The sequence below is a fragment of the Urocitellus parryii genome, chromosome 12 (genome assembly GCF_045843805.1).
Source record: "Urocitellus parryii isolate mUroPar1 chromosome 12, mUroPar1.hap1, whole genome shotgun sequence".
Classification (NCBI taxonomy): Eukaryota; Metazoa; Chordata; class Mammalia; order Rodentia; family Sciuridae; genus Urocitellus; species Urocitellus parryii.
The window spans coordinates 93,132,748-93,154,889 of record NC_135542.1 but is presented as its reverse complement, the minus strand read 5'-3'; the positions used below and the strand labels follow the sequence as shown (position 1 = coordinate 93,154,889).

Here is a 22,142-nt window from a genome sequence, read left to right as displayed (position 1 = left end):
ACTACAAAATTCAACACAATAAAAAAATTAATTCAACATAACAGGTGATATTTCAATGAAATAAAATCAACATGAAAATCATGGTAGCAGGTACATGGGACAATCTTATTTACACCAGACCTCCTGCACAACCATTTGCTGAGGTATTTCTCTAGCCTCCCACAATTTCCCTTTTCCTTGTGTTCTTCATTCCACTATGGTGTGTGTTAGTGGTCACTTGGTGTTATTGAATCCTTCACCCACATTAAAAACCTGTACCTGGATGTTCATAGCATTAATCATAATGATTGAAAAATTAAAAAACAACCCAAATTTGTCCATCAATAGATGAATGGATAAACAAAATTTGCTGTGTTCCACAATGGAATTTTATTCATTTTGTAAAAGAAATGAAGTCCTCAAATATGCTAGAGGCGTGAATCTTAAAATATTAGGCTGAAGCCAGTCACAAAAGATTACTTACTGAATGATTCTATTTATATGAAATGTCCAGAATAAGAAAATTCATAGAAATAGAAAGTAGAGGGGCTGGGGTTGTAGCTCAGCGGTAGAGCGCTCGCTTAGCATGCGCGAGGCGCTGGGTTTGATACTAAGCACCACATAAAAAGTAAATAAATAAAACAAGGGTAGTGTGTCCAACTACAACTAAAAATAAATAAATAAATAAATAAAATAAAAAATTTTAAAAAGTAGACTATTGGTTGTCAGGAGTTGGGAGCGACAGGGAGTGGTAAGGAATGAAAACGCTCTTAGAACTAGATAAAGTGATGATGGTTGCACAAATCTGAATACATACACCCCCCAAAAAAAAACCACAATGAGATGTACATTTTGAAGGGGAGAATTTTATTCTATGTAAATGTATCTCTATTAAAAAATTAGTTTAAATTTTTTAAACAATTGCAGGGGTGTATATTGCTCATAACAGCGCTTCGGCTACCTGGGTAATAAGAATGAAACACAGCAACACCAAGCTCCAGCAAGTGCAAAGCCAGCCCCTCTTCCGGACCACCGCGTTCCCTCGCCACGCCTCCAGGAGAGGGAAGTCCCGACATCCAGAACGCTGATTGGCTTACCTATAAGAGAGGGGCGGGATGAAAGGGATGTCAAGTCCCTTTCTGAGGGGCGGGGCGAAGGCTTGGCTCGCGAGATTTTGCTGGTTCCGCATTTCGGATCTGTGAGGTGGGGGAGGCGGGGGAGCCAGGCGCCGCGGTTCACTCAGGCCTGCCCCCTGTAAAACCCGAGCTCGGAGACCCTGCTGCCCTCCTTCCGCTGTCCGCGATCAGAGGACCGTTCTCTTCCTCTCGGTTCCCGCGCCAGTTCCGAATCCTGACGGGGCGGGGGCCAGCGGCCCCTCCCCTGCTCTCCTAGGACCGAAGATGAGCTTCCTCTTGTAAGTAGGGCCCGGCGGAGGGCGCCAGGCTGAGGGCGGAGGTCGGGGACGGCCAACAGGGTCCCGAGATGATGACCCGGCCCAGGATCAGGGTCGGGTGACTGGCGTCCACTCTGCCCCTCCTCGAGTCCACGGGGGTGCCCGACAGTAGGGAGGGCCTGACGGAGATGAAGGTCGAGGCAAAGGAAGCTGAGCTTGAGGTTGGGGCGCTGAAAGGCCCCGAGGCCGGCAGAGCCTTCAAACTTTTCCGCCCGAGCACCCCCGAGGGCTGGGAGGCGTTCTGAAGGCCTGGCCTTGCCCGGGGTTCCCAGTTTCTCTGCAGTCTCGAACTCTAGTGATGATTCTTGCTGACTTAGCTTTTTACTCTATCATATGTCTGGTTTTGTTATTGTCAGTATTAAATTACCCCCATGGAAAAATGCTGCCACAGGAAAATGTGTAGTATCATAGTTGGAGAAAGCTGGAAGTAAGATGTGGGCCTTGCAGCCAGACTCTCCTGTCCACTTTCGATTCTGCCCACTTACTGATTTTATGACTTTTTAAATACTCTTGGCCTCAGTAGAATCTCATTTTAGAAAGAAAGCTTGGGCCCAAACGAGGCTTAAATGGACAATTTTTAAGTTCTCTGATTTTTTATGCACATTGAGATTTGAGAAGCCTTGCTCTATAGCATCTTATTCTTAGGTGATTCTCTCTCATACAGTATTGCTCAGCTGTATGCTTAAATAATCATTTTAGTGATGAACATGATCCACTTGTTTGGCATTTTAAATTTTATTGAAATACAGTGTTTCATAACCAGAGTTTACCCCTTCTTTAATGTGAGAAATTTTAGATTCTTTCTATTGTATTTTGCTTGTTGATGGACACTTGTGTTATTTACACATTTTGGCTATTCATTAATGCTGCTATGAACATGTTTTTGTGTGGCTACCCCGTCTTGGGTATATACCCAGGAGTGGAATTGCTGGTTTATATGTTACTTCTGGGTTTATTTTCTTGAGGAACTGCTAAATATACAGCATTTTACATTCCCATCAGCACTGTGAGAAGGTTTCAATTTCCCCACACCCTCTCTAGCACTAGTTAGTTGTCATTTTGATTATAGCCATCTGAGTATAAAGTGGGATCTCCTGATTTTATTTGCATTCCTCTAATGACTAATAATATTGAGTTTCTTTTTTGTGTAAAGTCTATTCATACCCTTTATCCGATTGTCTGTCGTTTTTAAGGTGTAAGAGTTCTTTATAAATTTTGGATAAAAACTTCTTACCACATCTGTGATTTGCAAGTATTTTCTTCTATCCTGTGGATCATTTTCACTGTCTTGGTGGTATAATTTGAAGTGCAACAGTCTTGAGTTAGACGAAGATTATATTGAATCTTGAGAAATTATTTCATGTTAGTTTTCTAGATTTGGTCATTAACAGCTTATTTCTGTGTGTAAAGGGCTGGTCCTTCTAATTTAATACTCCCTCTTAAATGTAGTTCTTTATCATATTAATAAAATCTTTATCTATATTTGATTTTTACTGTTTTCACAATTCTTTTTTTCTTCTTTTTCTTTTTGGTGGTGGTGGTATGAGGTATTGAACACAGGATTTTGCACATGCTAGACAAATGCTCTACCATTGAGCTACATCCCCAGCCCTTTTTATTTTATTTTGAGACAAGGTCTCACTAAGTTGCCAGGCTAACCTGGGTTTGTGTGCCCCCATGCCTGGCTTTTTTACTTCTTACACTCTTGTTTAAAATTCAGAATCTTCAGGTAAAGTGAAAGTCTACTGTTTATTTCCTTACCCTTCCTAGAAATAATTACCAGTTTTAACATGTATTGCTTTGATACTCTATGCATTAACAGATTGGGCTTCTGCTATAAATTTGGTTCTGTAATGTGTTAGCCATGTTTTGAATCTTTCATGTGAACATATGTATGACATATGTATTCTGTGGTCTTCTTTACTACAGTACAGTATTCCTTGATGTGGATGTACTATAGTTAGTTTATTCATTTACTGGTAAACTTTAGGATCATTTTCAGGTTTTTCACCTTTTTTTTGGACACTAGGGATTGAACCAGGTGTGTACCCCTAAATCCCCTCCATGTTTTTCACTATTAAAAATAATCTTGGAGCTGGGCACAGTGGTGCACACCTGTAATCCCAGGGGCTTGGGAGGCTGAGGCAGGAGGATTGTGAGTTCAAAGCTAGCTGCAACAATTTAGCAAAGCCCTAAGCCACTAGCAAGACCCTATCTCACAATAAAATATAAAAAGGGCTGGGGATGTGGTTCAGAGGTTAAGCGTCCCTGGGTTCAATTCCCAGTACCAAAATAATCATTATCATCATCATCATCATCTTGGAAATCCTTATCTACAAATCCTTATCCACATCTAGCAGAGTTACCTAAAAGTGGAATGGATTGATTTGGGGAGCTTTTCAAAAAGTGTTAGAAGGTACTGCCATATAACCCTACTAAAATGTTATTCATTTTGCACTTCCAGTGATAGAATGTTAAGATACTCATTTCTCCATACTTATTAATATAATCATTTTAACTTTTGACACTCAGACTAGGAAAAAATGTATCTTACTTAAATTGAACAATGTTTCTTCACATGTTTATTGATCATTGTACTTCTAAATTGCCTTTTTTGTCTCCTTAGCCCATTTTTCTAAAGGGTTCTTTAACAAATTCTAGAAGTCCTTTATTCAGTTAATCTTGTGTAAATATGTTGCAAGTACTTTGTTGTTGTTGTTACCTGTCTTTTTGCTCTTTTATGGAAGTTTTAATTGTTCTGATTTAAAATCAGTCAATTTTTTTCTTTAAGATTTCTAGGTTTTGTTTCATTTTAAGAGGACCTTGTGGATGGTATAAAGTCGGAGTAAAAACTTCCCCTATAACAAGTTACATCTGTCTCATTTATTTTTCCTGCTATAGCTTCAGATTGTTTGTTTCTTTTTCTATGGTTTCCTTTGATAGCATCTCAAATATTTCAATGTAGAAAACTGGATTCTGAAACGGAGAACTTCAGAGCTAACTCCCTCTCTTCACTATTTCTGCAGGTGGAAATTAGGTCAAAAGGTTAGGATTCTCAGGTAGTCACAGAGCTAGTGGCAGATCAAGGACTAGAATCCAAGTATTTTCTTTGGTTAAAGTATCCTTTATAGTAGGTTTTCATTCCAACAAAATTGCCTTATTTGTAAAATTGTGCTATTCTGTTTTCATGAGTGAAAAAATATAAACCTTTTTTTTTGAGGAGGTGCTAGTGATTAAAATCAGGGCCTGTGCATGTTAGGCAGGCAGTCTACCATTAAGCTACATCCCATCCCTAAAACATTCTTTTTATTGTGGTCATCAAATCCCTTCCATCCTGTCTTTTTCCAAGGAATTTCTTCTTTTTTGGTACTGAGAATTGAACCCAGGGTGCTTAACCACTGAGCCACATGTCTAGTCCTTCTTTATATTTCATTTAGAGACAGGGTCTCACTAGTTGCTTAGGGCCTTGCTAAGTTGCTGAGGCTGACCTGAATCTTGCGATACTCTTACCTTAGCCTCCTGAGTGGCCAGGGTTATAGCATTGCCATCATACTTGCCTTAGGAATTTTTTTTCTCATTTTACACAGTGATTTATATGCCTAAAATTGTGCCATTCTGCTTTTAGTATTAAAAACTCATACATTTTTACTTTTGATCCAATAGCAGTAGCCGTTCTTCTAAAACATTCAAGCCAAAGAAGAATATTCCTGAAGGCTCTCACCAGTATGAACTCTTAAAACACGCAGAAGCAACTCTAGGAAGTGGGAATCTAAGACAGGCTGTTATGTTGCCAGAGGGAGAAGACCTCAATGAGTGGATTGCTGTTAATAGTAAGTTTTTAACAATACTTAACTTCATTGGTTTTTGGAAAGATCTTGCTAAAATCTTGTTAATGAGTTTTCTTTTATAGGCATACCTTTTATAATATAGTATCTGTAAGGAAACATAAGCATGAATACATTCAAAGCTGTGTTCTTCAGAATACATAATTGTGGCTTTTGTGATTGAGTAGAGTAACGTGAGTTTTAAAAAAAAATGAAATGCTTTGAGGTAATTCCTAAGGAGAATACCATGAAGAGCTGAGTAAGGTCAAGTAAAAGATTAATACATGCATGAATTCTATCATGGACCATGAGTTTCTAAGGAATCCATCTGGGCCGTTTTGCCTGCACTCCTAGTAGTACTCATTTGCCTAAACATACAGAAAAATTGATTGCAGTTTCTATGGGCAATCAATTGATTTATGACTTAGGAATAGTCAAAGGAAATTGAGAGAGAAAATCGACGGATCCATGTGCCAAAGGGTCACTCTGAGTTCAAGAGAATGATGTCATGGCATGGACTGATGTGCTGAGATTAGAGTGCCTCTTGTTTCTGAGATGAGATAGTTCTGAGAACTTTTTAATAGAAAATTTCAAACATAGAAAAGTAAAGAAACTAGTGAATTCCCAGGTATACATTATCCAGCTTCAGCATATATCAATTTGTGGCCAATTTGTGCTTCTGTATCCCCCGTATTTTGAAAAAAAATCTCCAACATATTATTTCATCTATAAATACTTCAGATGTATCTCTAAAGACAAGAACTCCTTTTAAAAATAATGATAGTACTGTCATTCTTTAATGTTTTAATTGTCAGTGTTCACATTTCACTGACTATCCTATATATAATTTTTTTTTTTTTTTTTTTTTTTTTTGGTATTGGGGATTGAACCCAGGGCACTTACCACTGAGTATCACATCCCCAGCCCTTTTAATATTTTATTTAGAGACAGGATCTTGCCAAGTTGCTGAGGCTGGCTTTGAACTCGTGATCATCCTGCGTAGCCTTCCGAGCTGCTGGGATTATAGGTGTGTGCCACCTCACCCAGCAATTTTTTTTTTTTTTTTTAATTTAAGCTTGGTTTAAATTAGGATCCAGGAAAAACCTCTGTGTTTCTTGAATCTCTTAATCCAGGTTTCTCCTCATTGCAGTCCTTTTCCCCTGCTTTCTTCATTGTTGAAGAAACCATATTGTTTATGTTCCAGAGTATTAATTCTGCTAATTGGATCCCCAAAGTGTCTATTGTGCTGTCTCTCCTTTTATCTCCCATATTCATTGTTAGATCTGAAGCAGCTCTGTCCAATAGAACTTTTTGTAAAGATGAGAATGTTCTATACCTTCAAATGTAGCTAGTGTGACTAAGGAACTGAAATTTTAATTTAATTTAAATAAATTTTAATATAAGTAGCCATGTATAGCTAATAGTTACCATGTTATTGCAGATTTGGGATCTTGATCAAATCCAGATTTGATTTTTGTTATTATTTGTTGTATGGTAGACTACTTGATAGGTAGTGGTATATCCATAGAATCTAGTCCTTTTTTTAATCATCCAACTTCCTAGTTTATTTTGTTGTTGTTGGTGGTGGTACTGGGGATTGAACTCATGGTTACTTGACCACTGAGCCACATCCCCAGCCCTATTTTGTATTTTATTTAGAGTCAGGGTCTCACTGAGTTGCTTAGAACCTTGCCATTGCTGAGGCTGACTTTGAACTTGGGATTCTCTTCTCCTGTCTCACCTTCTAGAGCTGCTGGGATTACAGGCGAGTACCGCCATGCCTGGCTCCAACTTCCTAGTTTAGAGTACAGTTTTACAGGTTTGGATAAATTTATAATGATATATAACATTATAGTATCATCAAAAAGTGGTTTCACTGCCTTGAAAATTTTCTATGCTTTGCCTATTAATCTCTCCTTCCACAAATCTTCTGGCAGTCACTGATCTTTTTTTTTTTTTTTTCTGTCTCCTTATCATTTTTTACTCTCTTCACAGTTTAACCTTTTCCAGAATGTCATATAGTTAGAATTCTACAGTGTGAAGCCTCTTCAGAATGGCTTCTTCTACTTAGTAATATTTATTTAAGTTTCTTCATGTCTTTTGGTTTTTAGCACTAATATTTTTAGCCCTGAATCTTCCATTTTCTAGATTTATCAGTCACCTACTGAAGAATATACCAGTTACTTCCACGTTTAGGCAGTTATGAATAATTCTGCTGTAAAAAATACTGTGCAAGTTTCTCTGTAGATAAAAGTTTTCTTTTTATTTATTTATTTATTTTTTAATTAGTTCCTTTTAGATAGACTTTTTTTCCCAGTAATACTTGGACTTACTCTTGACCTTCGGGCCTTACCTTTTTGTATTTTTATATTGTTCATTTCTTTTAATTTTGTCCCTTCTGTTAGATGGAGACCCCAGGGTTAGGGATTTTTATGTTCTCAATATGCTGGAGGCTTCAAATATTTATGCTGAATTAGATATTTTAAGTGTTTGTTGATATAGCTAATATATCTACTCACAATATATTTCATAGCACCTTTTTTTTTTCCTCTTTCCTAACAAATCATACTGTCTTGGTCCTATTAATAAGCTATGGATTTTTCATTCCCTTGGATATAACCAAATTATCTATTCTAATGATGTGTAATATTAACAATTAAGTTAAAGTTTTATCTCTAGTATTTTGCTTTTCTAAATTCTGGTTAGAAGTTTAGTATATTAAAAGTTAACTTAGAGTCAGATATGGTGGCAGGTGCTTATAGTCCTAGTTATTCAGGAGGCTGAGGCAGGAGGATCATTTGAGCCAGGGAGTTTGGCACCAATCTGAGCAATACAGAGACCACCATCTCAAAAAAATCATCCACTTGGCCCTCAACTGATAGGTCTGACATTTTTGTTGTGTTTATACAGATATTTAACACAGTTCTGCCATTCTCTCCGCAGCTGTGGATTTCTTCAATCAGATTAACATGTTGTATGGAACTATTACAGAATTCTGCACTGAAGCAAGCTGTCCAGTCATGTCTGCAGGTCCCAGGTGCATATACAGCCTATTATATAGGTGTTTGCATTATCTTGCTTTCTCACAAATTGATATATAAGTTAAATAATAAAGACTTTTTGTTTATCCTTGTTTGCTTATGTAAAGGTAATTCAATTTTATTAGTTCTTGAATACTCACTTACTATAGCTACGGTTGCTTTGTTTTTGTGATGCTGGGGATTGCACTGGTACTTTACCAGTGTGTAACTGTTATTATTAAATATTTTGATATGTGATTTCTCAGTGTTTGATTTATATATATCATAGTGAGTCTGAATAAAAGTATAGAAATTTGACATAAGTTTATCTTTGCATCACAAAAATACAAAGGTTCTGTTTTGTTTTTTCAATTTGATTAACAGATTAACATTTACCATTCCTCTTGCTAGTTTTTAAATAAATTTCTTAAAGAGTTTTTAGTTGACTTTTTAAAAAATATTTTTTAGGACCTTTATATGGGCCTTTATTTTATTCATTTATTTATATGTAGTGCTGAGATTTGAACCCAGTGCCTCACGCATGCTAGGCAAGCGCTCTATCACCGAGCCATAACCCCAGCCCTTTGGTTGACTTTTTAATATTTGATTTTTTTTACTTTGCTTATTTAGTATTAACAAAATGAATACAATTTAATAAAAAAGATGCTAGGTTGAAAACTATTTTGACTGTAATAATTTTCAAGAAATATTTTAGAGTAGTACTCTTTCTTACTTACATTGTAAGTGAGGGTGTGATGAGATTAATATTTTTGTTGTATTTCCTTAGTGTTTTCCAGTCCTATTTTTATTGCTGTATTTTGGAAGGGATATTGTTATTTTATGTTATAAGTTTTATTCCTTAAACTTTAAAAGAAGTTAAAATAGAGCCAACATGGTGGCACACATCTGTAATCCCAGCAACTCTGGAGGTTGAGGCAGGAGGATTGTGAGTTTAAAGCCAGATTCAGCAACTTAGGGAAGCCCTAAGCAACTTAGCAAGACCCTGTCTCAAAAAATAAAAAGGTCTGGAGAAGTGACTCAATGGTTAAGTGTTCCTGAGTTCAGTCCCTGGTACCAAATACAAAATAATAATTTTAAACTTCTCTGTAGCTTAAATACTTTATACAGTTTTGCATAAATCTTGTTAATTGTTCTAGCTTAGCAAAGGTGAAGGGAGAAAATATACATGCCCAAAAGGTATTTCTCTAACATTCTCCAAGAAACAGGATTTTATAATCTTGGTTCCATTGGTGATAATAATTTATGGCCAAGGATCTTAGAATGTAGTGGATCCACCATCTCCTTGCTCAGTCCTTAGCACTGTTCTCCTTAGACAGGAATGCAGTTCCCAAAGCTGTCCTATAAAACATCCATTAGCTGCCACATTGTCTCCCTTTTTTCTTCCAGTTACAGTTGTCACATTTTAGAATATTCTATAGGGAACTTAAAATAATCTTCAATAGAACTTTAGGTAATTTGTTAAAAGTTACATATAGTGTATTGATAAAATGTGGACCTGCTTTGATTGTAAGTTACACATTTGTTAATGGTTTTGAAAACTATGGGTAAAACACTTTTCTTTCCAGATATGAATATCATTGGGCAGATGGTACTAATATTAAAAAGCCAATCAAATGTTCTGCACCAAAATACATTGACTATCTGATGACTTGGGTTCAGGATCAGCTTGATGATGAAACTCTTTTTCCTTCTAAGATTGGTGAGTTAATATTGTAAAACTTATTTTTCTTTCTGAATGATAAATGTAATCTTTTTAACACTTTTTTACCTTAAAATAATTTAATAGAGACTACTATCTTTTTCTCCAAAAAGTTTTTCTCACTGTATCATTGTACCTCCATTATGTTTGTGTCTGTTTCTTCATCACGTTTATTTACCCATTTTAAAATCTTTACCAAATTTTTTTGAATTTGTTTTAATGTGCATTTTAAAACTATTGATGAGATTGAACATTGTTTTGTTTATTGATCACCTATATTTATTTTGACCTATTAATCATTTCCTTTATGATTTGGATTTCAGTAGTGATGAAAAAGCTTTCCTTACTTCCAGGTTATAAAAAACACTTATGTTGGGGCTGGGGATATGGCTCAAGTAGTATGCACTCGCCTGGCATGAGTGAGGCACTGGGTTCAATCCTCAGCACCACATAAAAATAAAATAAGGATATTGTGTGCACCTAAAGCTAAAAAATAAATATTTTTTAAAAAACTATTTATTATATTTTTAGGTGTAGATGGGCACAACATAATGCCTTTATTTTTCTGTGGTGCTAAGGATCGAACCCGGGTGCTGTACTACTGAGCCACAATCCCAGCTCTAAAAAATAAATATTTAAAAAAATTGCCATTGATATTCCTTAACAAATTCTTTAAAAAAAGAAAAAAAATGCTTATGTTTTCATCTAGTTTTTTTGTTTTTCCATGTAAGTCTTAGGTCAGGATTTTTTTCTTCTGAATGCTGCCTTCATTTTTTTCCAAACACAATAGCTAGCCACTTTGTCCCAATATCACTTTTGAATATACAGCATGTCTTTTTTCTCTTGATTATCTCATGTGCACAACAAACTGCCATATTTTTTAGGGTCTTTTTATCTCTTGCTATGGAAATTCCACTGTTTTAATTCACCTTGTCATGTATCTTTTAGCGTCTTCTAGGACTAGTGTCCCTTCCCTTCTCTTTTTTTTTTTTTTTTCAGAATATTCCCAGCTATTCTGCGATATTTGTTCTTCCAAAGAACTTAGAATCATTTTCTTAAGGTAAAAAACTGTCTTAGATTTTACTTATGATTACATCCAATTTTTACAGATAAATACAAGGATTCTTGTTCTCTTTATAATACTGAGTCTTCTTAGCCAAGAACAACAAGATAACATTCTTTATTCACTTTTGTCTTTTATCTGCTTATAAAGTTCTATAGTTTATTTAATCCTTCAAGTTTCTTAAATTTATTCCTAGGCATTTTATACTTTTTATTGATATCTGGTTTCTGATTATTATTTGATATGTAAGAAAGCTGTTGATTTTTCTATAAATTTTATAACATCAAACTTTGTATCCATTAGTTTTTGGTCAGTTCTCTTGAGTTTTTTAAGTATATAACCTCATATGAAGATGATGTTAATTTGGCCTCTTCTTTTCTGCTATGTATTCTTCTTGTTTTATGCTTATCTAATTGCACTGACTTCCAGAAAAATGCTGAATTATAGTGACAATGGCAAAGCATCCTTATTTTGTTTCCTTATACTTATTGAAATACCTGTAGAATTTCCTCAGTAAACAGGAATTTCTTGTTAAAGGGGTATGGATTTTTTTTAAATCATATAAATGAAATATCGATTCACTTCTATTATAAAAATGTTTTAAAATCTGGAATGGTGTAAGTTTTTTTTTTTTAATCAGAAATTTCTCTTGTATCTACTATTGATGACTATAAGACTTTCTCCTTATTTATTTATTTATTTATTTATGCTAACCTTTTGCATGCTAAAGCACACACTGCCAGTGAGCTATACCTGCAACCCCTTCTTTTTTTTTTCTGCTAGAAGAGTTTTTCTTATTTGTTAGTATTTTGATGAAGATTTTCGCATCATTATTCAAGGAGGAGATTAGTCCTTGTCATTTTCAATTTGAGTATCTGTGAGCAACATATTGTTGAATTCCTTTTTGCAATCTAAGTAGAGGCTTTTTCAGGAGAAAAATTTATATCAAGTTGTTATACTTGGTCTGTTTGCTGTGGTCACTTTTTCCATTCTGTTACTTCCTTTCTCACAGATTCTTTATTGTATACTGCCTTTGCTCAAATATGTTAAATTCCACTTGGAAAGTACTTAGATCAAAACAAATTACTTTTTTAATCACTAAGGTTTCCCTCTTATAGACAGAAAACATTTTTTACTTTATTCTTTTTTCTGAGATTCCCATTCTTTGATAATTAATTCATTCTGATGGTCTAGAATCTCCCCTTATGTTATGACTTACTTTTATTCATTATTTATTCTTATTAGAACTGTTTATTAATAATATTTAGTAATATATTAAAGTTATTAATATTAAAATTCCCATTTGTGCATTTTGAATGAATGGGTATTTGATTTTTTTTTATTTTTTATTTTTTATATTTTATTTTTTAGTTGTAGTTGGACACAATACCTTTATTTTATTTATTTTATGTGGTGCCAAGAATTGAACCCAGACCTCGCACATGCTAGGCAAGCATTCTACCACTGAGCCACAATCCCAGCCCTGGTATTTGATTTTTAAAATCTGCCTTTTTAATACCTGAATACAAGATCCTGCCCACAGAAACATTTACATAAGCTCTGGTGTAATATTTGAAAAGTCAAGTTTGACAAGACTTGGGAGGGAGCGGAATAACCACAAAAATCTGCAAAATATACTTGATTTCAAGCAGTTAAGGAGTAAGAAGAAAAGAAAGAATGCAGGGAAAGAGTGTTTAAATAAGCCTTTGCTTTCTAAAGGGTTGGAAAAAGGAGGTATTTTAAGAATAGTATTGTGGAACAGACATTTAAGGCTAACTCATCTTGGTTGTTTTGGAAGCAGATGCCTTCTTAGTGTTTATTCTCTGTAGCCAATGTTAATTGTATTCTTTCTCCTGCCTCTGTTTTTCTAAGAGATTTTAATATTTTGTCAACCAAAATTTGTAGGAATGAGCTAGACACTGTGATGCACACCTGTAATCCCAGTGGCCCAGGAGGCTGGGACAAGAGGATCACAAGTTCAAAGTCAGTCTAAGTAATGTAGCAAGACCCTAAGCAACTTAGTAAGACCCTGTCTGCAGTTAAATATAAAAAGGAGTGGGAATGTGGCTCCGTGGTTAAGCACCCCTGGGCTCAATGCCAGTACCAAAAAAAAAAAAAAAAAAAGAATTGTTAGGGTTGCAACTGGTTACATTTCTATCTCCACTGTTGAGAGAGAGAGAGAGACCCCCCACACACACACAACCACCTCTTTAAATTGGTGTTTATTTTCTTTGAAAAATAGGGAGGTTCTCTTTCCTTTTTTCAGGGTTCATACCCACCTTTTAGGCTACAGGAAAATGAAAACTGGCTTTTCCAAAGTAATTCAGAAGATAAAATACCTTTTTGGGGGGTGGGGGTATAGCGGATTGAACTCAGGGTCTCACTGAATTGTTTAGCGCCGCCTTTTTGCTGAGGCTGGTTTTGAAATTTCGATTCTCCTGTCTCAGTCTCGAAAGCTGCTGGGACTACAGGTGTGTGCCACCGTACCTGGCTGAATATAAAATACTTTTTACATGTGGATGTTAATGACTCAAAATGTACCTGTACTTCTCTTTGGGTAGGAAAGTTCCAGTCCCAGTTGAGAGAGAAAAAGTATACATGTTCTTTTTCTTAAGAGTTATAAATCACAAAACAATACTCTATTTATAATTAAAATACTGTTGGATTTAATCTTAGGAAGAAACTTTGATATTAAACTCTAACAGTAAAATTGCTTATTTGAGCTGGGCATGGTGATGCACACCTATAATCCCAGTAGCTTGGGAGGTTGAGACAGGAGGATCATGAGTTCAAAGCCAGCTTCTCAGCAAATACTGAGGCACTAAGCAACTCAGTGAGACCCTGTCTCTAAATAAAATATAAAAAATAGGGCTGGGGATATGGGCTCAGTGGTCAAGTGCCCCTGAGTTCAATCCCTGGTACCCCAACCCCCCTCCCAAAAAAAAATATTTATTTGAATTTTGATTCAGCAACGTCTTGTATAATTTGATGCCTGTGCCTGCTGTTCTGAGGCAATCAGAAAAGAGTGTTTGTGAGGAATATACTTAGATTTGGGAGTTTTTCACTTTGTCTTTTCAATATATAGAAATAAGCTTGTGTGTGCTTGTAAGTGTATATGTATGTTGCAGGTGCTTATGGCACTGTCAAAACTTGTTGCTATTCAATTAGATAAAAAACTGATATATGTGTATTTTGGATTATAGGTGTCCCATTTCCCAAAAACTTTATGTCTGTGGCAAAGACCATTCTAAAGCGTCTGTTCAGGGTTTATGCCCATATTTATCATCAGCACTTTGATTCTGTGATGCAGCTGCAAGAGGAGGCCCACCTCAACACCTCCTTTAAGCACTTTATTTTCTTTGTTCAGGTAAGTGAACCATATTGATTTCTGGGTCATACAACTTGGACTTGTTTGGATTGGTAACCTTAATAGACCAGTGTATCTTATTTATAGATTGTAGAGCAGCTAAGCACAAGCAGATTTTCTCTTCTGTTTTATTTTTTTCCCCATATTGTTTTTATTAGTCTACATAGCAGCATCAAAAGGTATTACTTCCATTGGGCCTTCTGCCTCTGGCTTCCCCAGGTCTGTGGTTAGGGTGTATCATTGAGGGACATGTAGAGCACTTAATTAGAATGATTACTTTTAAAAATCAAAAAAGGGGCTCAGGTTGTAGCTCAGTGAGGCACTGGGTTCTAGCCTTAGCACCACATAAAAAATAAATTAATAAAAATTTTAAAAAACAAAAATAATTCACATTGTTTGAAAAAAGATCAAAGAATTGGACTCCTTCTAGCCTAACTTAGAGCTGTATAATTTTGTATGTAAAATATAAATATGTCTGTCTAGATATCATTTTATGGAAGGAAAGCCTAATAGCATTTCAGTTGATATTGTGTACTCTGGTTCTCTGTGTAACACAAAGGAAAACATACTATAGTCTTTCTTTTCTTCCAAGATTGTTACATGTGAATGTTTGGGTGTAAAAGTAAAAAGTCTTCTACCCCAGAGGTGGCCACTATCAAAGGTTCAGTTTGTAGTTTTCAGGTAATTTCTATGTAAATTCAAATATGTATTTTATATATATATATACATATATACATATATATATACACACACACACACATATATACATACAAACACATATGTATATAAATATCGTTTATACACAAACACATGTAACATAGGGAGGATCATGCCTATGATCGCTATAATCAGTTATTTAATAATAAGTCCTCTAGCAAAGAATAAGGGGGCGGGGAATAACTCCTACTTTACTCTCACAACAGATCTAATGTATGGGTTTTCCCCCATATACACTAAGCAGGCAGTCCATTTTACAGCAGACACCAGCTGAGTGTCCTCTAATCTAACTCAACTAAATTCTGACACTAACTATCTGGAGATAGTGTGAGATCCCACAACTTCAGAGCTTAGTCCCACAAGTCCTGCCCCCAACTTCAGACATCAGTCAAAAGTAGTGGGTTGTCCCACCCCCCCCAAAAAAAAAGTAATGGGTATCATTTCTGATAGAGCAGCTATAAATCAGGGTTCCCAGGACACTCTCCTTAAGTTTGATTAATTTGTAGGAGTTGTTCACAGAACTCAGGGAAACACCTTTACCATTTTATTATGAAGGATATTTTGAGGGATACAGATGAATAGCCAGAGAGAAGAGATGCAAAGTGTGAGGCCTGGGAGAAGGGATATGAGCTTCAATACCATACCCTTTCCAGGCATAACATCCTCCAGAAACCTCCATGTGTTCATCTATTATCTAGAAGCTCTCTGAATTTTGTCTTTTTGGGTTTTCATGGGGAGTGCATTACTTGGCTGTGATTAGTTACATCATCATCCGTTAGTGATTAACTCATCCTTCAGCAGCTCTTTTCTCTCCATGGTTGGGTGGGATGAAAGTCCCAAAACACAGTAATCATGCCTTGATCTTTCTGGTGAGCAGCCTCATCATGGTACTCTTCAAGGGCTCCCAGCTACCAGTCATCTCATTAGTGCCCAGAACAGACACTCTTGCCACTCTGAAGACTTCAAGGATGTTAGGAGCTGTATGTCAGGAAAACAGCCATGAGGAAGACCAGTATATATCACAATATCACATTTGTGGGGCTTTTAGGGTTTTTTTCAAGAAACACTAGTATTTTTAAAAAGAATAAAAATAATTGCTTTAAAATGTTTACAGAGCTCATTAGATAATTCTTTTGAATTTCAGAAAACTAGGGTTGTGAATCCTTTCTCTAAAAATAAGAAATTAAAAGAGTTTTTATTTAGGACCATTTTTAAATTTTATTTTTCTTCTCTTTTTAGGAGTTTAATCTGATTGATAGGCGTGAGTTGGCACCTCTTCAGGAATTAATTGAGAAGCTTGGCTCGAAAGACAGATAAATGTTTCTTCAAAACAAAGTTACCCTCTTGCTTCATCTACTGCTAGAGATATTTCATTGTTATCTGTTATAGACTAGTGATACAAACTTAAAGAAAACAAGATAAAAAGATACCTGCTTTCTGTGTCTACAGGTAAAATTGTCCCAAAGGTAGGTGGGCCTGATAGTTTCAGAATGAGACCTTAAGGACACAGCAAAATCAGAGGGACTGTGGGACCATTCCCATTATTGTCAGAGTCATACTTGGTTGTAACATGTAATTACTAGCCTGTAGTTTTCTTTTTTGCTCAGCAAAATGATTGAATCAGTTTCTGTTGACAACATAACACACAGTTTTTACCAATGATTTATTAATTAGTTTCCAGAAGAAATTTCCTAATAACACAATCAGATCAGTTTTATTCTGCTTTTATTTTACAAAAAGGAAAGTTATTTTTAAGTTTCCTTAACATTTAGAACTTTTGTGTCACTTTGGATAATCTTTAGTTTCAAGTTTGAATGCTAGTGTTTTTATAGATAAGAATATATATTTTTTTCAAAATCCACATTCACAGTTTAAATCTCTTATGGCATATGTGGAATGGGGAGTAACCAAAGTTATTTTTAAAGTGACTTTATTTTGTAATCTTTATTTGGGATTGTATTCAAATCTATCTAAATTATTAGGAATGTGTGTGTATCAGAGATAATTTTTTTTACATTCTAATGATGGTCTTTTAGGTTTTTATTTTGAAATGCTTCTTTCAAATCAATTAATATATAGCTTTGGATAAAGAAAAAGTTTCCAAAAAAATTTGGCAAACTTAGGTCTCAAAGCCACTGTTCATTTATGTTGTTTTTCAGAGGCCTTGCAGTTCTGGGTCAGAGAGTGGTAGAAAGTACTCAGAGTATTTTATTATTTTATTTCTTAAAAATGTTACTTCTGTACTTTTAAGAGTAGTATAGAAATGCACAAACTTTATCCCAATAAGGACAAAATTTAAAACCACAATAAAAAAAACCATGAAGGTGCATACATTTTATAACACAGCTAAAGGTTTGGTCTGCTACCTATACTTGACACAGAGTGTATGTATAAAGTCAACATAATGGGAAAATAGGTTAAAAAAAAAAAGAAAATAACTTTATATCATTCAGTTAATTACTCAAAAGTGGATTGAGTACCCATAGGGGTTTTATCCTGTTTGTATCAAAACTTGAAATTCTTCTCTTTCTACTGGGATAAAAGAATCTTCACATTTAGTGAAGAAAATGCCTGTTTTTTATTTGATTCTTTGAAGACTGTCAAAGCTTTCATTCATCATCATTTTGTGTTGCAGAGCTTTGGATTTTGCAGAGTACTAACCAGACTCCTTGATGTCTTTGATTTGATGAGGTTTTTTAATAGCTCAATTTCAATAAATTCTTAAACAATACACAGAATTTTAAAGGACATTATTTCATTTAATTTAGGCTGAAACCATCATTGTTTAAGGAATTCAAGAGTAGTGTAATCACAAAAAAAAAAAGAGAAAAGCCCTCTATAAAACATTCTATAGTTCATATTTTAAATGAATTGAGAGGTCCAAATGTCAGTCATTCTGCACATTTTCTCTAATTATTGGAAATGAGAGTGGGTTCCTTGGCTGGGTGCTGTGGCGCACACCTCTAATCCCAGCGGCTCAGGAGGCTGAGGCAGGAGGATCACAAGTTCAGAGCCAGCCTCAGCAATTTAGTGAGGCACTAAGCAACTCAGTGAAACCCTGCCTCTAATAAAATACAAAATAGGGATAGGAATGTGGCTCAGTGATTGAGTGCCCCTGAGTTCAATCCCTGGAACCCCCTTACCTCACTCCTCCCCCAAAAAAAGAGTGGGTTCCTGAATGACACCTAGAATGTAATTACCTCTCAACCTCCAACCCTGTGGACTTTTAATTTTATTTCTTGTGTTACCAAGGATTGAATCCAGGGCCTTGCACATGCTAGGCAAGCGCTATACAACTGAGCTACATCCCAAGCCCTTTTTTAAAGTTTATTTCAAGACAGGGTCTCACAAGTTGGCAACTCTGGCCTGGGACTTCCAATTCTTCAACCTCAGCCTCTCAAGTAATGGGATTACAGGCAAGCACAATGGTGTCCAGTGGCTTTAATTTTTTAAGTCTACAAGGAATGAAATTGTTTCTCAATTAGATTATACTTTCATCATAATTTCTAATATTTCAAATATTCTCAAAAGGTTTTTCACTTCTCTCCACTATTTTTAGTGACAGAAATTCTGTTTTCATGAGTAAGCCCCAAAACAAACCAAAGATGGTCACATGGTAGGACAGTAGCAAAGGCAGCTTATTAATGGGTTGTAAATTTTAAAATTGTTGGTAATTTGAGATTTAGAATGTAGTTTTTTATTTTATTTTCTTTTACTTTTTAATGAAAACGTTACTAGATTCCCAAACCAGTTTGGCTCAACCAACAGTGCCACCTAAACATTACATTCTTTGTCAACTTCTTACAGCAGGAGAATTAGAGGAAGGGGAAAGGATGGGAAGTGAATGGTGCCTTCCTGACATGGCTAAAGAGCAACTCTTTGAAAAGTGTTTGAAGAAATCATTGTGTCTTGGTCTCACTTTTGATTTACCTATTCATATTCAGGGTTTCCCTGTTCTTCAGTACTCTCTTTTCTTCCCTTCCTAAGAGGAAGTCGTCTCCTCAGAGTCACATCTCTGCTTCTCATAACATGATTACAGTCATGGGGTGGAGAGTGCTTGCTAAATTATGCAGCTAATCCTGTGGTGCTTTAATTTTCAGGCCTTTAAAAAAAAAACTTGGACAATGATGTATAGATTTTTGTTTAAATATTCAAACTGCCTTGTACTATAGTTTTTATATTGAAAGCCAGTTGTATCCTTTATTCTTCAGATTTGCATGAATAAAGTGTCTTTATGGGCTGCCAGCTAACAGGTATTTCTTTCATCTTAGACTTTCAGAGCTCTAGCTTATGTGGCTGCTTACTTGAAAATGCAGATATGTATTCACCGTGACTTTAATAACAAAGACAGAGTTTTTCTAGTAGTGCAGAAGCAAGGGGAACAATCCTCATGGTGATAATAACTTGCAAAGTGACAGTAACTCTTGAAAACCTTGTGGAGGTTCCATGATTATACTGTTAGCTTCTGTCTGAGCAGCAAGACACACCATAAGTAGAGCTTCTGAAATGTGATGTCCTTACCTCAGAAGTACAAACAGATCAGGCCCAAAGAGTGTAAGTCCTAGAAATGTGTTTCTAAGCAGACCCAGTTATGATGCTGGAGCTTCTTCTGCCTCATGACAGGAAGCTATCTTTGTCAGTATGGAACTCTGGCCAGAAAAATGTTGATCTGGACACCAGACTGAGCACCTTCAACAGACACAGTATTTCCCTCCAAGATTAGTTCACTAAGTGGACTTGGTTTCTACTATTATAGAATTCTGGCAAAGAGGGAAAATAGTCTTTTGGTCTTCCTGTTTTTGCATTCAATTTTAACATGTCAGGCTGTAAGAGGGGGATGATATTACATGTGGTAGCAGTTATTTTATTGAAGTATCTGCACTGAAATTCACTTGGGTTTTCTTTTCATTATTAGACTCTGTTCCAAACAAGTGTTCTGTAAATCCAGATGGATTACCAGTGTGCTATAGACTTATTATAGAGCAATATTCTGTGTTTGTTCTACATTGAAAGTAGTTTGCATAAGTTAGTCTTGGTTACCATCTAAAATATTTTAAAATGTTCTTTACATAAAAATTTATGTTGTATTTTTAAACCTTTAGGGGCTTTATCTATTTTTCTAAGTCGGTTAACTGTACTTTTTTAAAAAAGTATTTTGTATCTACTTTTGTAACTTCATCAGAATAAAATATATTGAAAGCAAGAAATGACTGATATAAAGTATGTCTCAACACACTGGCTTTCTACTTAAATATGAAAACTTGATTTTTGAAGGTTCTGTGGATATTGAGTATATCTTAAATTTTGAAAGTGACTACCATTGCATATCATTTAATAGCTAAACTATTTCCTTAGCACTTACAGAAGAGTTGCTAAGTAAAACTAAGTATCTTATTTACCAGGACCAATCCTAACCCCAAGAAACAGATTGCTAGTGCATATAGTGACTGAAATCCACACCAGACAAAAAGTAGTCTCCTCCCTACCAACCTAATCAAGCTCTGCACCTCTTTTGTATATTCCTGGGTATAAGATTGGAAAGTGTGACTGGAATCACTGATTTTCTTACCTTGAAATTGAGTATTCAGTGTATATCTTTAAAACACTCTCTACTCCAAGCAGCTATTTTTTATTATTGTTGGAGAAATATGGTATGTGAGGTCTACAGCAGTGCTAGAATTGTTTTTAACCTTTTTTTTGAGTAGAGTTAAAAAGTGACTGATGTGGCTACATGGGGGTTAATAATAATTTTTTATAAGATATGGGTAATCAGTTTGGGATTTTTTTTTCTAACATTTCGGTAGGCTTATAAGCAAACACAAAATGATGTTCATAAGGGTTTCTAATGGCTAAGTGTTTCAAAACTATTTCATACTTTATAAAAAGAGTGAAATCCAAATAATCTTGGGGCATGCCAGAGTCAGAATTCAAAACTTCACATACAGAAACCATGTCCAAACCATGCCTTGGATCTTCTCAGTAAATACTCTGATAATGTCCCCTCTACCTAGGGACACTACAGCCTGTGCCATTATCACTGGCCACTAGATGTCAGTGTCCCCTGCCACAGATGTCTGATAATCCTCTAAAGTGAGGGTATGGGGAGGAAGCAGGGTAGGGCAGAGCCAATTATTCAAAGGTCATAGAATAATATGGGTAATTGTTGAAAGTTGGAGTCACACTTTCAATAAAGGAGGAATTCTGCAAATACAAATTTGTGAGTTTGATTTAATCGGAGTCGCTTGGTTACAAGTGACAGATTCAGTACTTATTTCCAGCAATGCTGGCTCCCAGTTGCACAAGCACAAACATCTGTCTCCTCTTAGCTCTGCTTTCTTCTGTGTCTGCTTTATTTGTAAAATAGTTCTGCCCAGATGGTTGCCCGCAAGCAGCTCCAGGCTTTCTATCAGCTTAGCTAACCCATTTGAAAAGAGCATTTCTTTAGTTCTAAGTAAGGTCACCTCACATTGGTCTGGTTCAGATCATGTGATCAACCCTAAGCCAATCCCCATCTAGTTATCCTGAGTTGGATCTTGTGTTCACTCCTAGAGCTGGAATTGGATGGGCCTCATCTGAACATGTGGTTTGAATAACAGTGGTTCACCACTACATTGCTTGAAAAAGTTGTTTTGACAGTTTTAAAGTATCATTGACATCAATGAAGAAAATTGAAAAATTAACAAATTATCCCCAATCATACTAACCATAACTTTTTAGGAACCAAGCAGAAAGTGTGTCCACTAACAGTAGCCCAAAGGAGAAATGATGAGGGCTGGTACATAGGAGTCACTCAATATCAGAATGAATGAGTATATTTATAAAGAGCAAATATTGGTCCAATCCATACAGGTACAACACTAGAGATATTGATTATATAGGCCAGAGTGCAGTGGTAGAAAAGCTGATGAATCCTTCAGGGCAGCACTGATCACATGCTGCAATTACAGCTCCGGAAAGGACTTGGTTGTATTTTGGCTTTGACTTGTCTGACAGTGCTCC

General features: G+C 35.7%; 1 protein-coding gene across 1 annotated transcript; it reads left to right on the top strand.

Annotated features, from left to right (window-relative positions):
- The first annotated feature begins 888 nt into the window (after positions 1-888).
- Mob1a (MOB kinase activator 1A) lies at positions 889-20,291 on the top strand. The gene is made up of 6 exons (XM_026397400.2): positions 889-1,393; positions 5,096-5,262; positions 8,200-8,293; positions 9,863-9,996; positions 14,263-14,426; positions 16,383-20,291. Exons 1-6 carry the CDS (start codon positions 1,380-1,382, stop codon positions 16,458-16,460), a joined length of 651 nt encoding a protein of 216 aa, XP_026253185.1. The 5' UTR covers positions 889-1,379; the 3' UTR covers positions 16,461-20,291.
- The last annotated feature ends 1,851 nt before the right edge of the window (positions 20,292-22,142 follow it).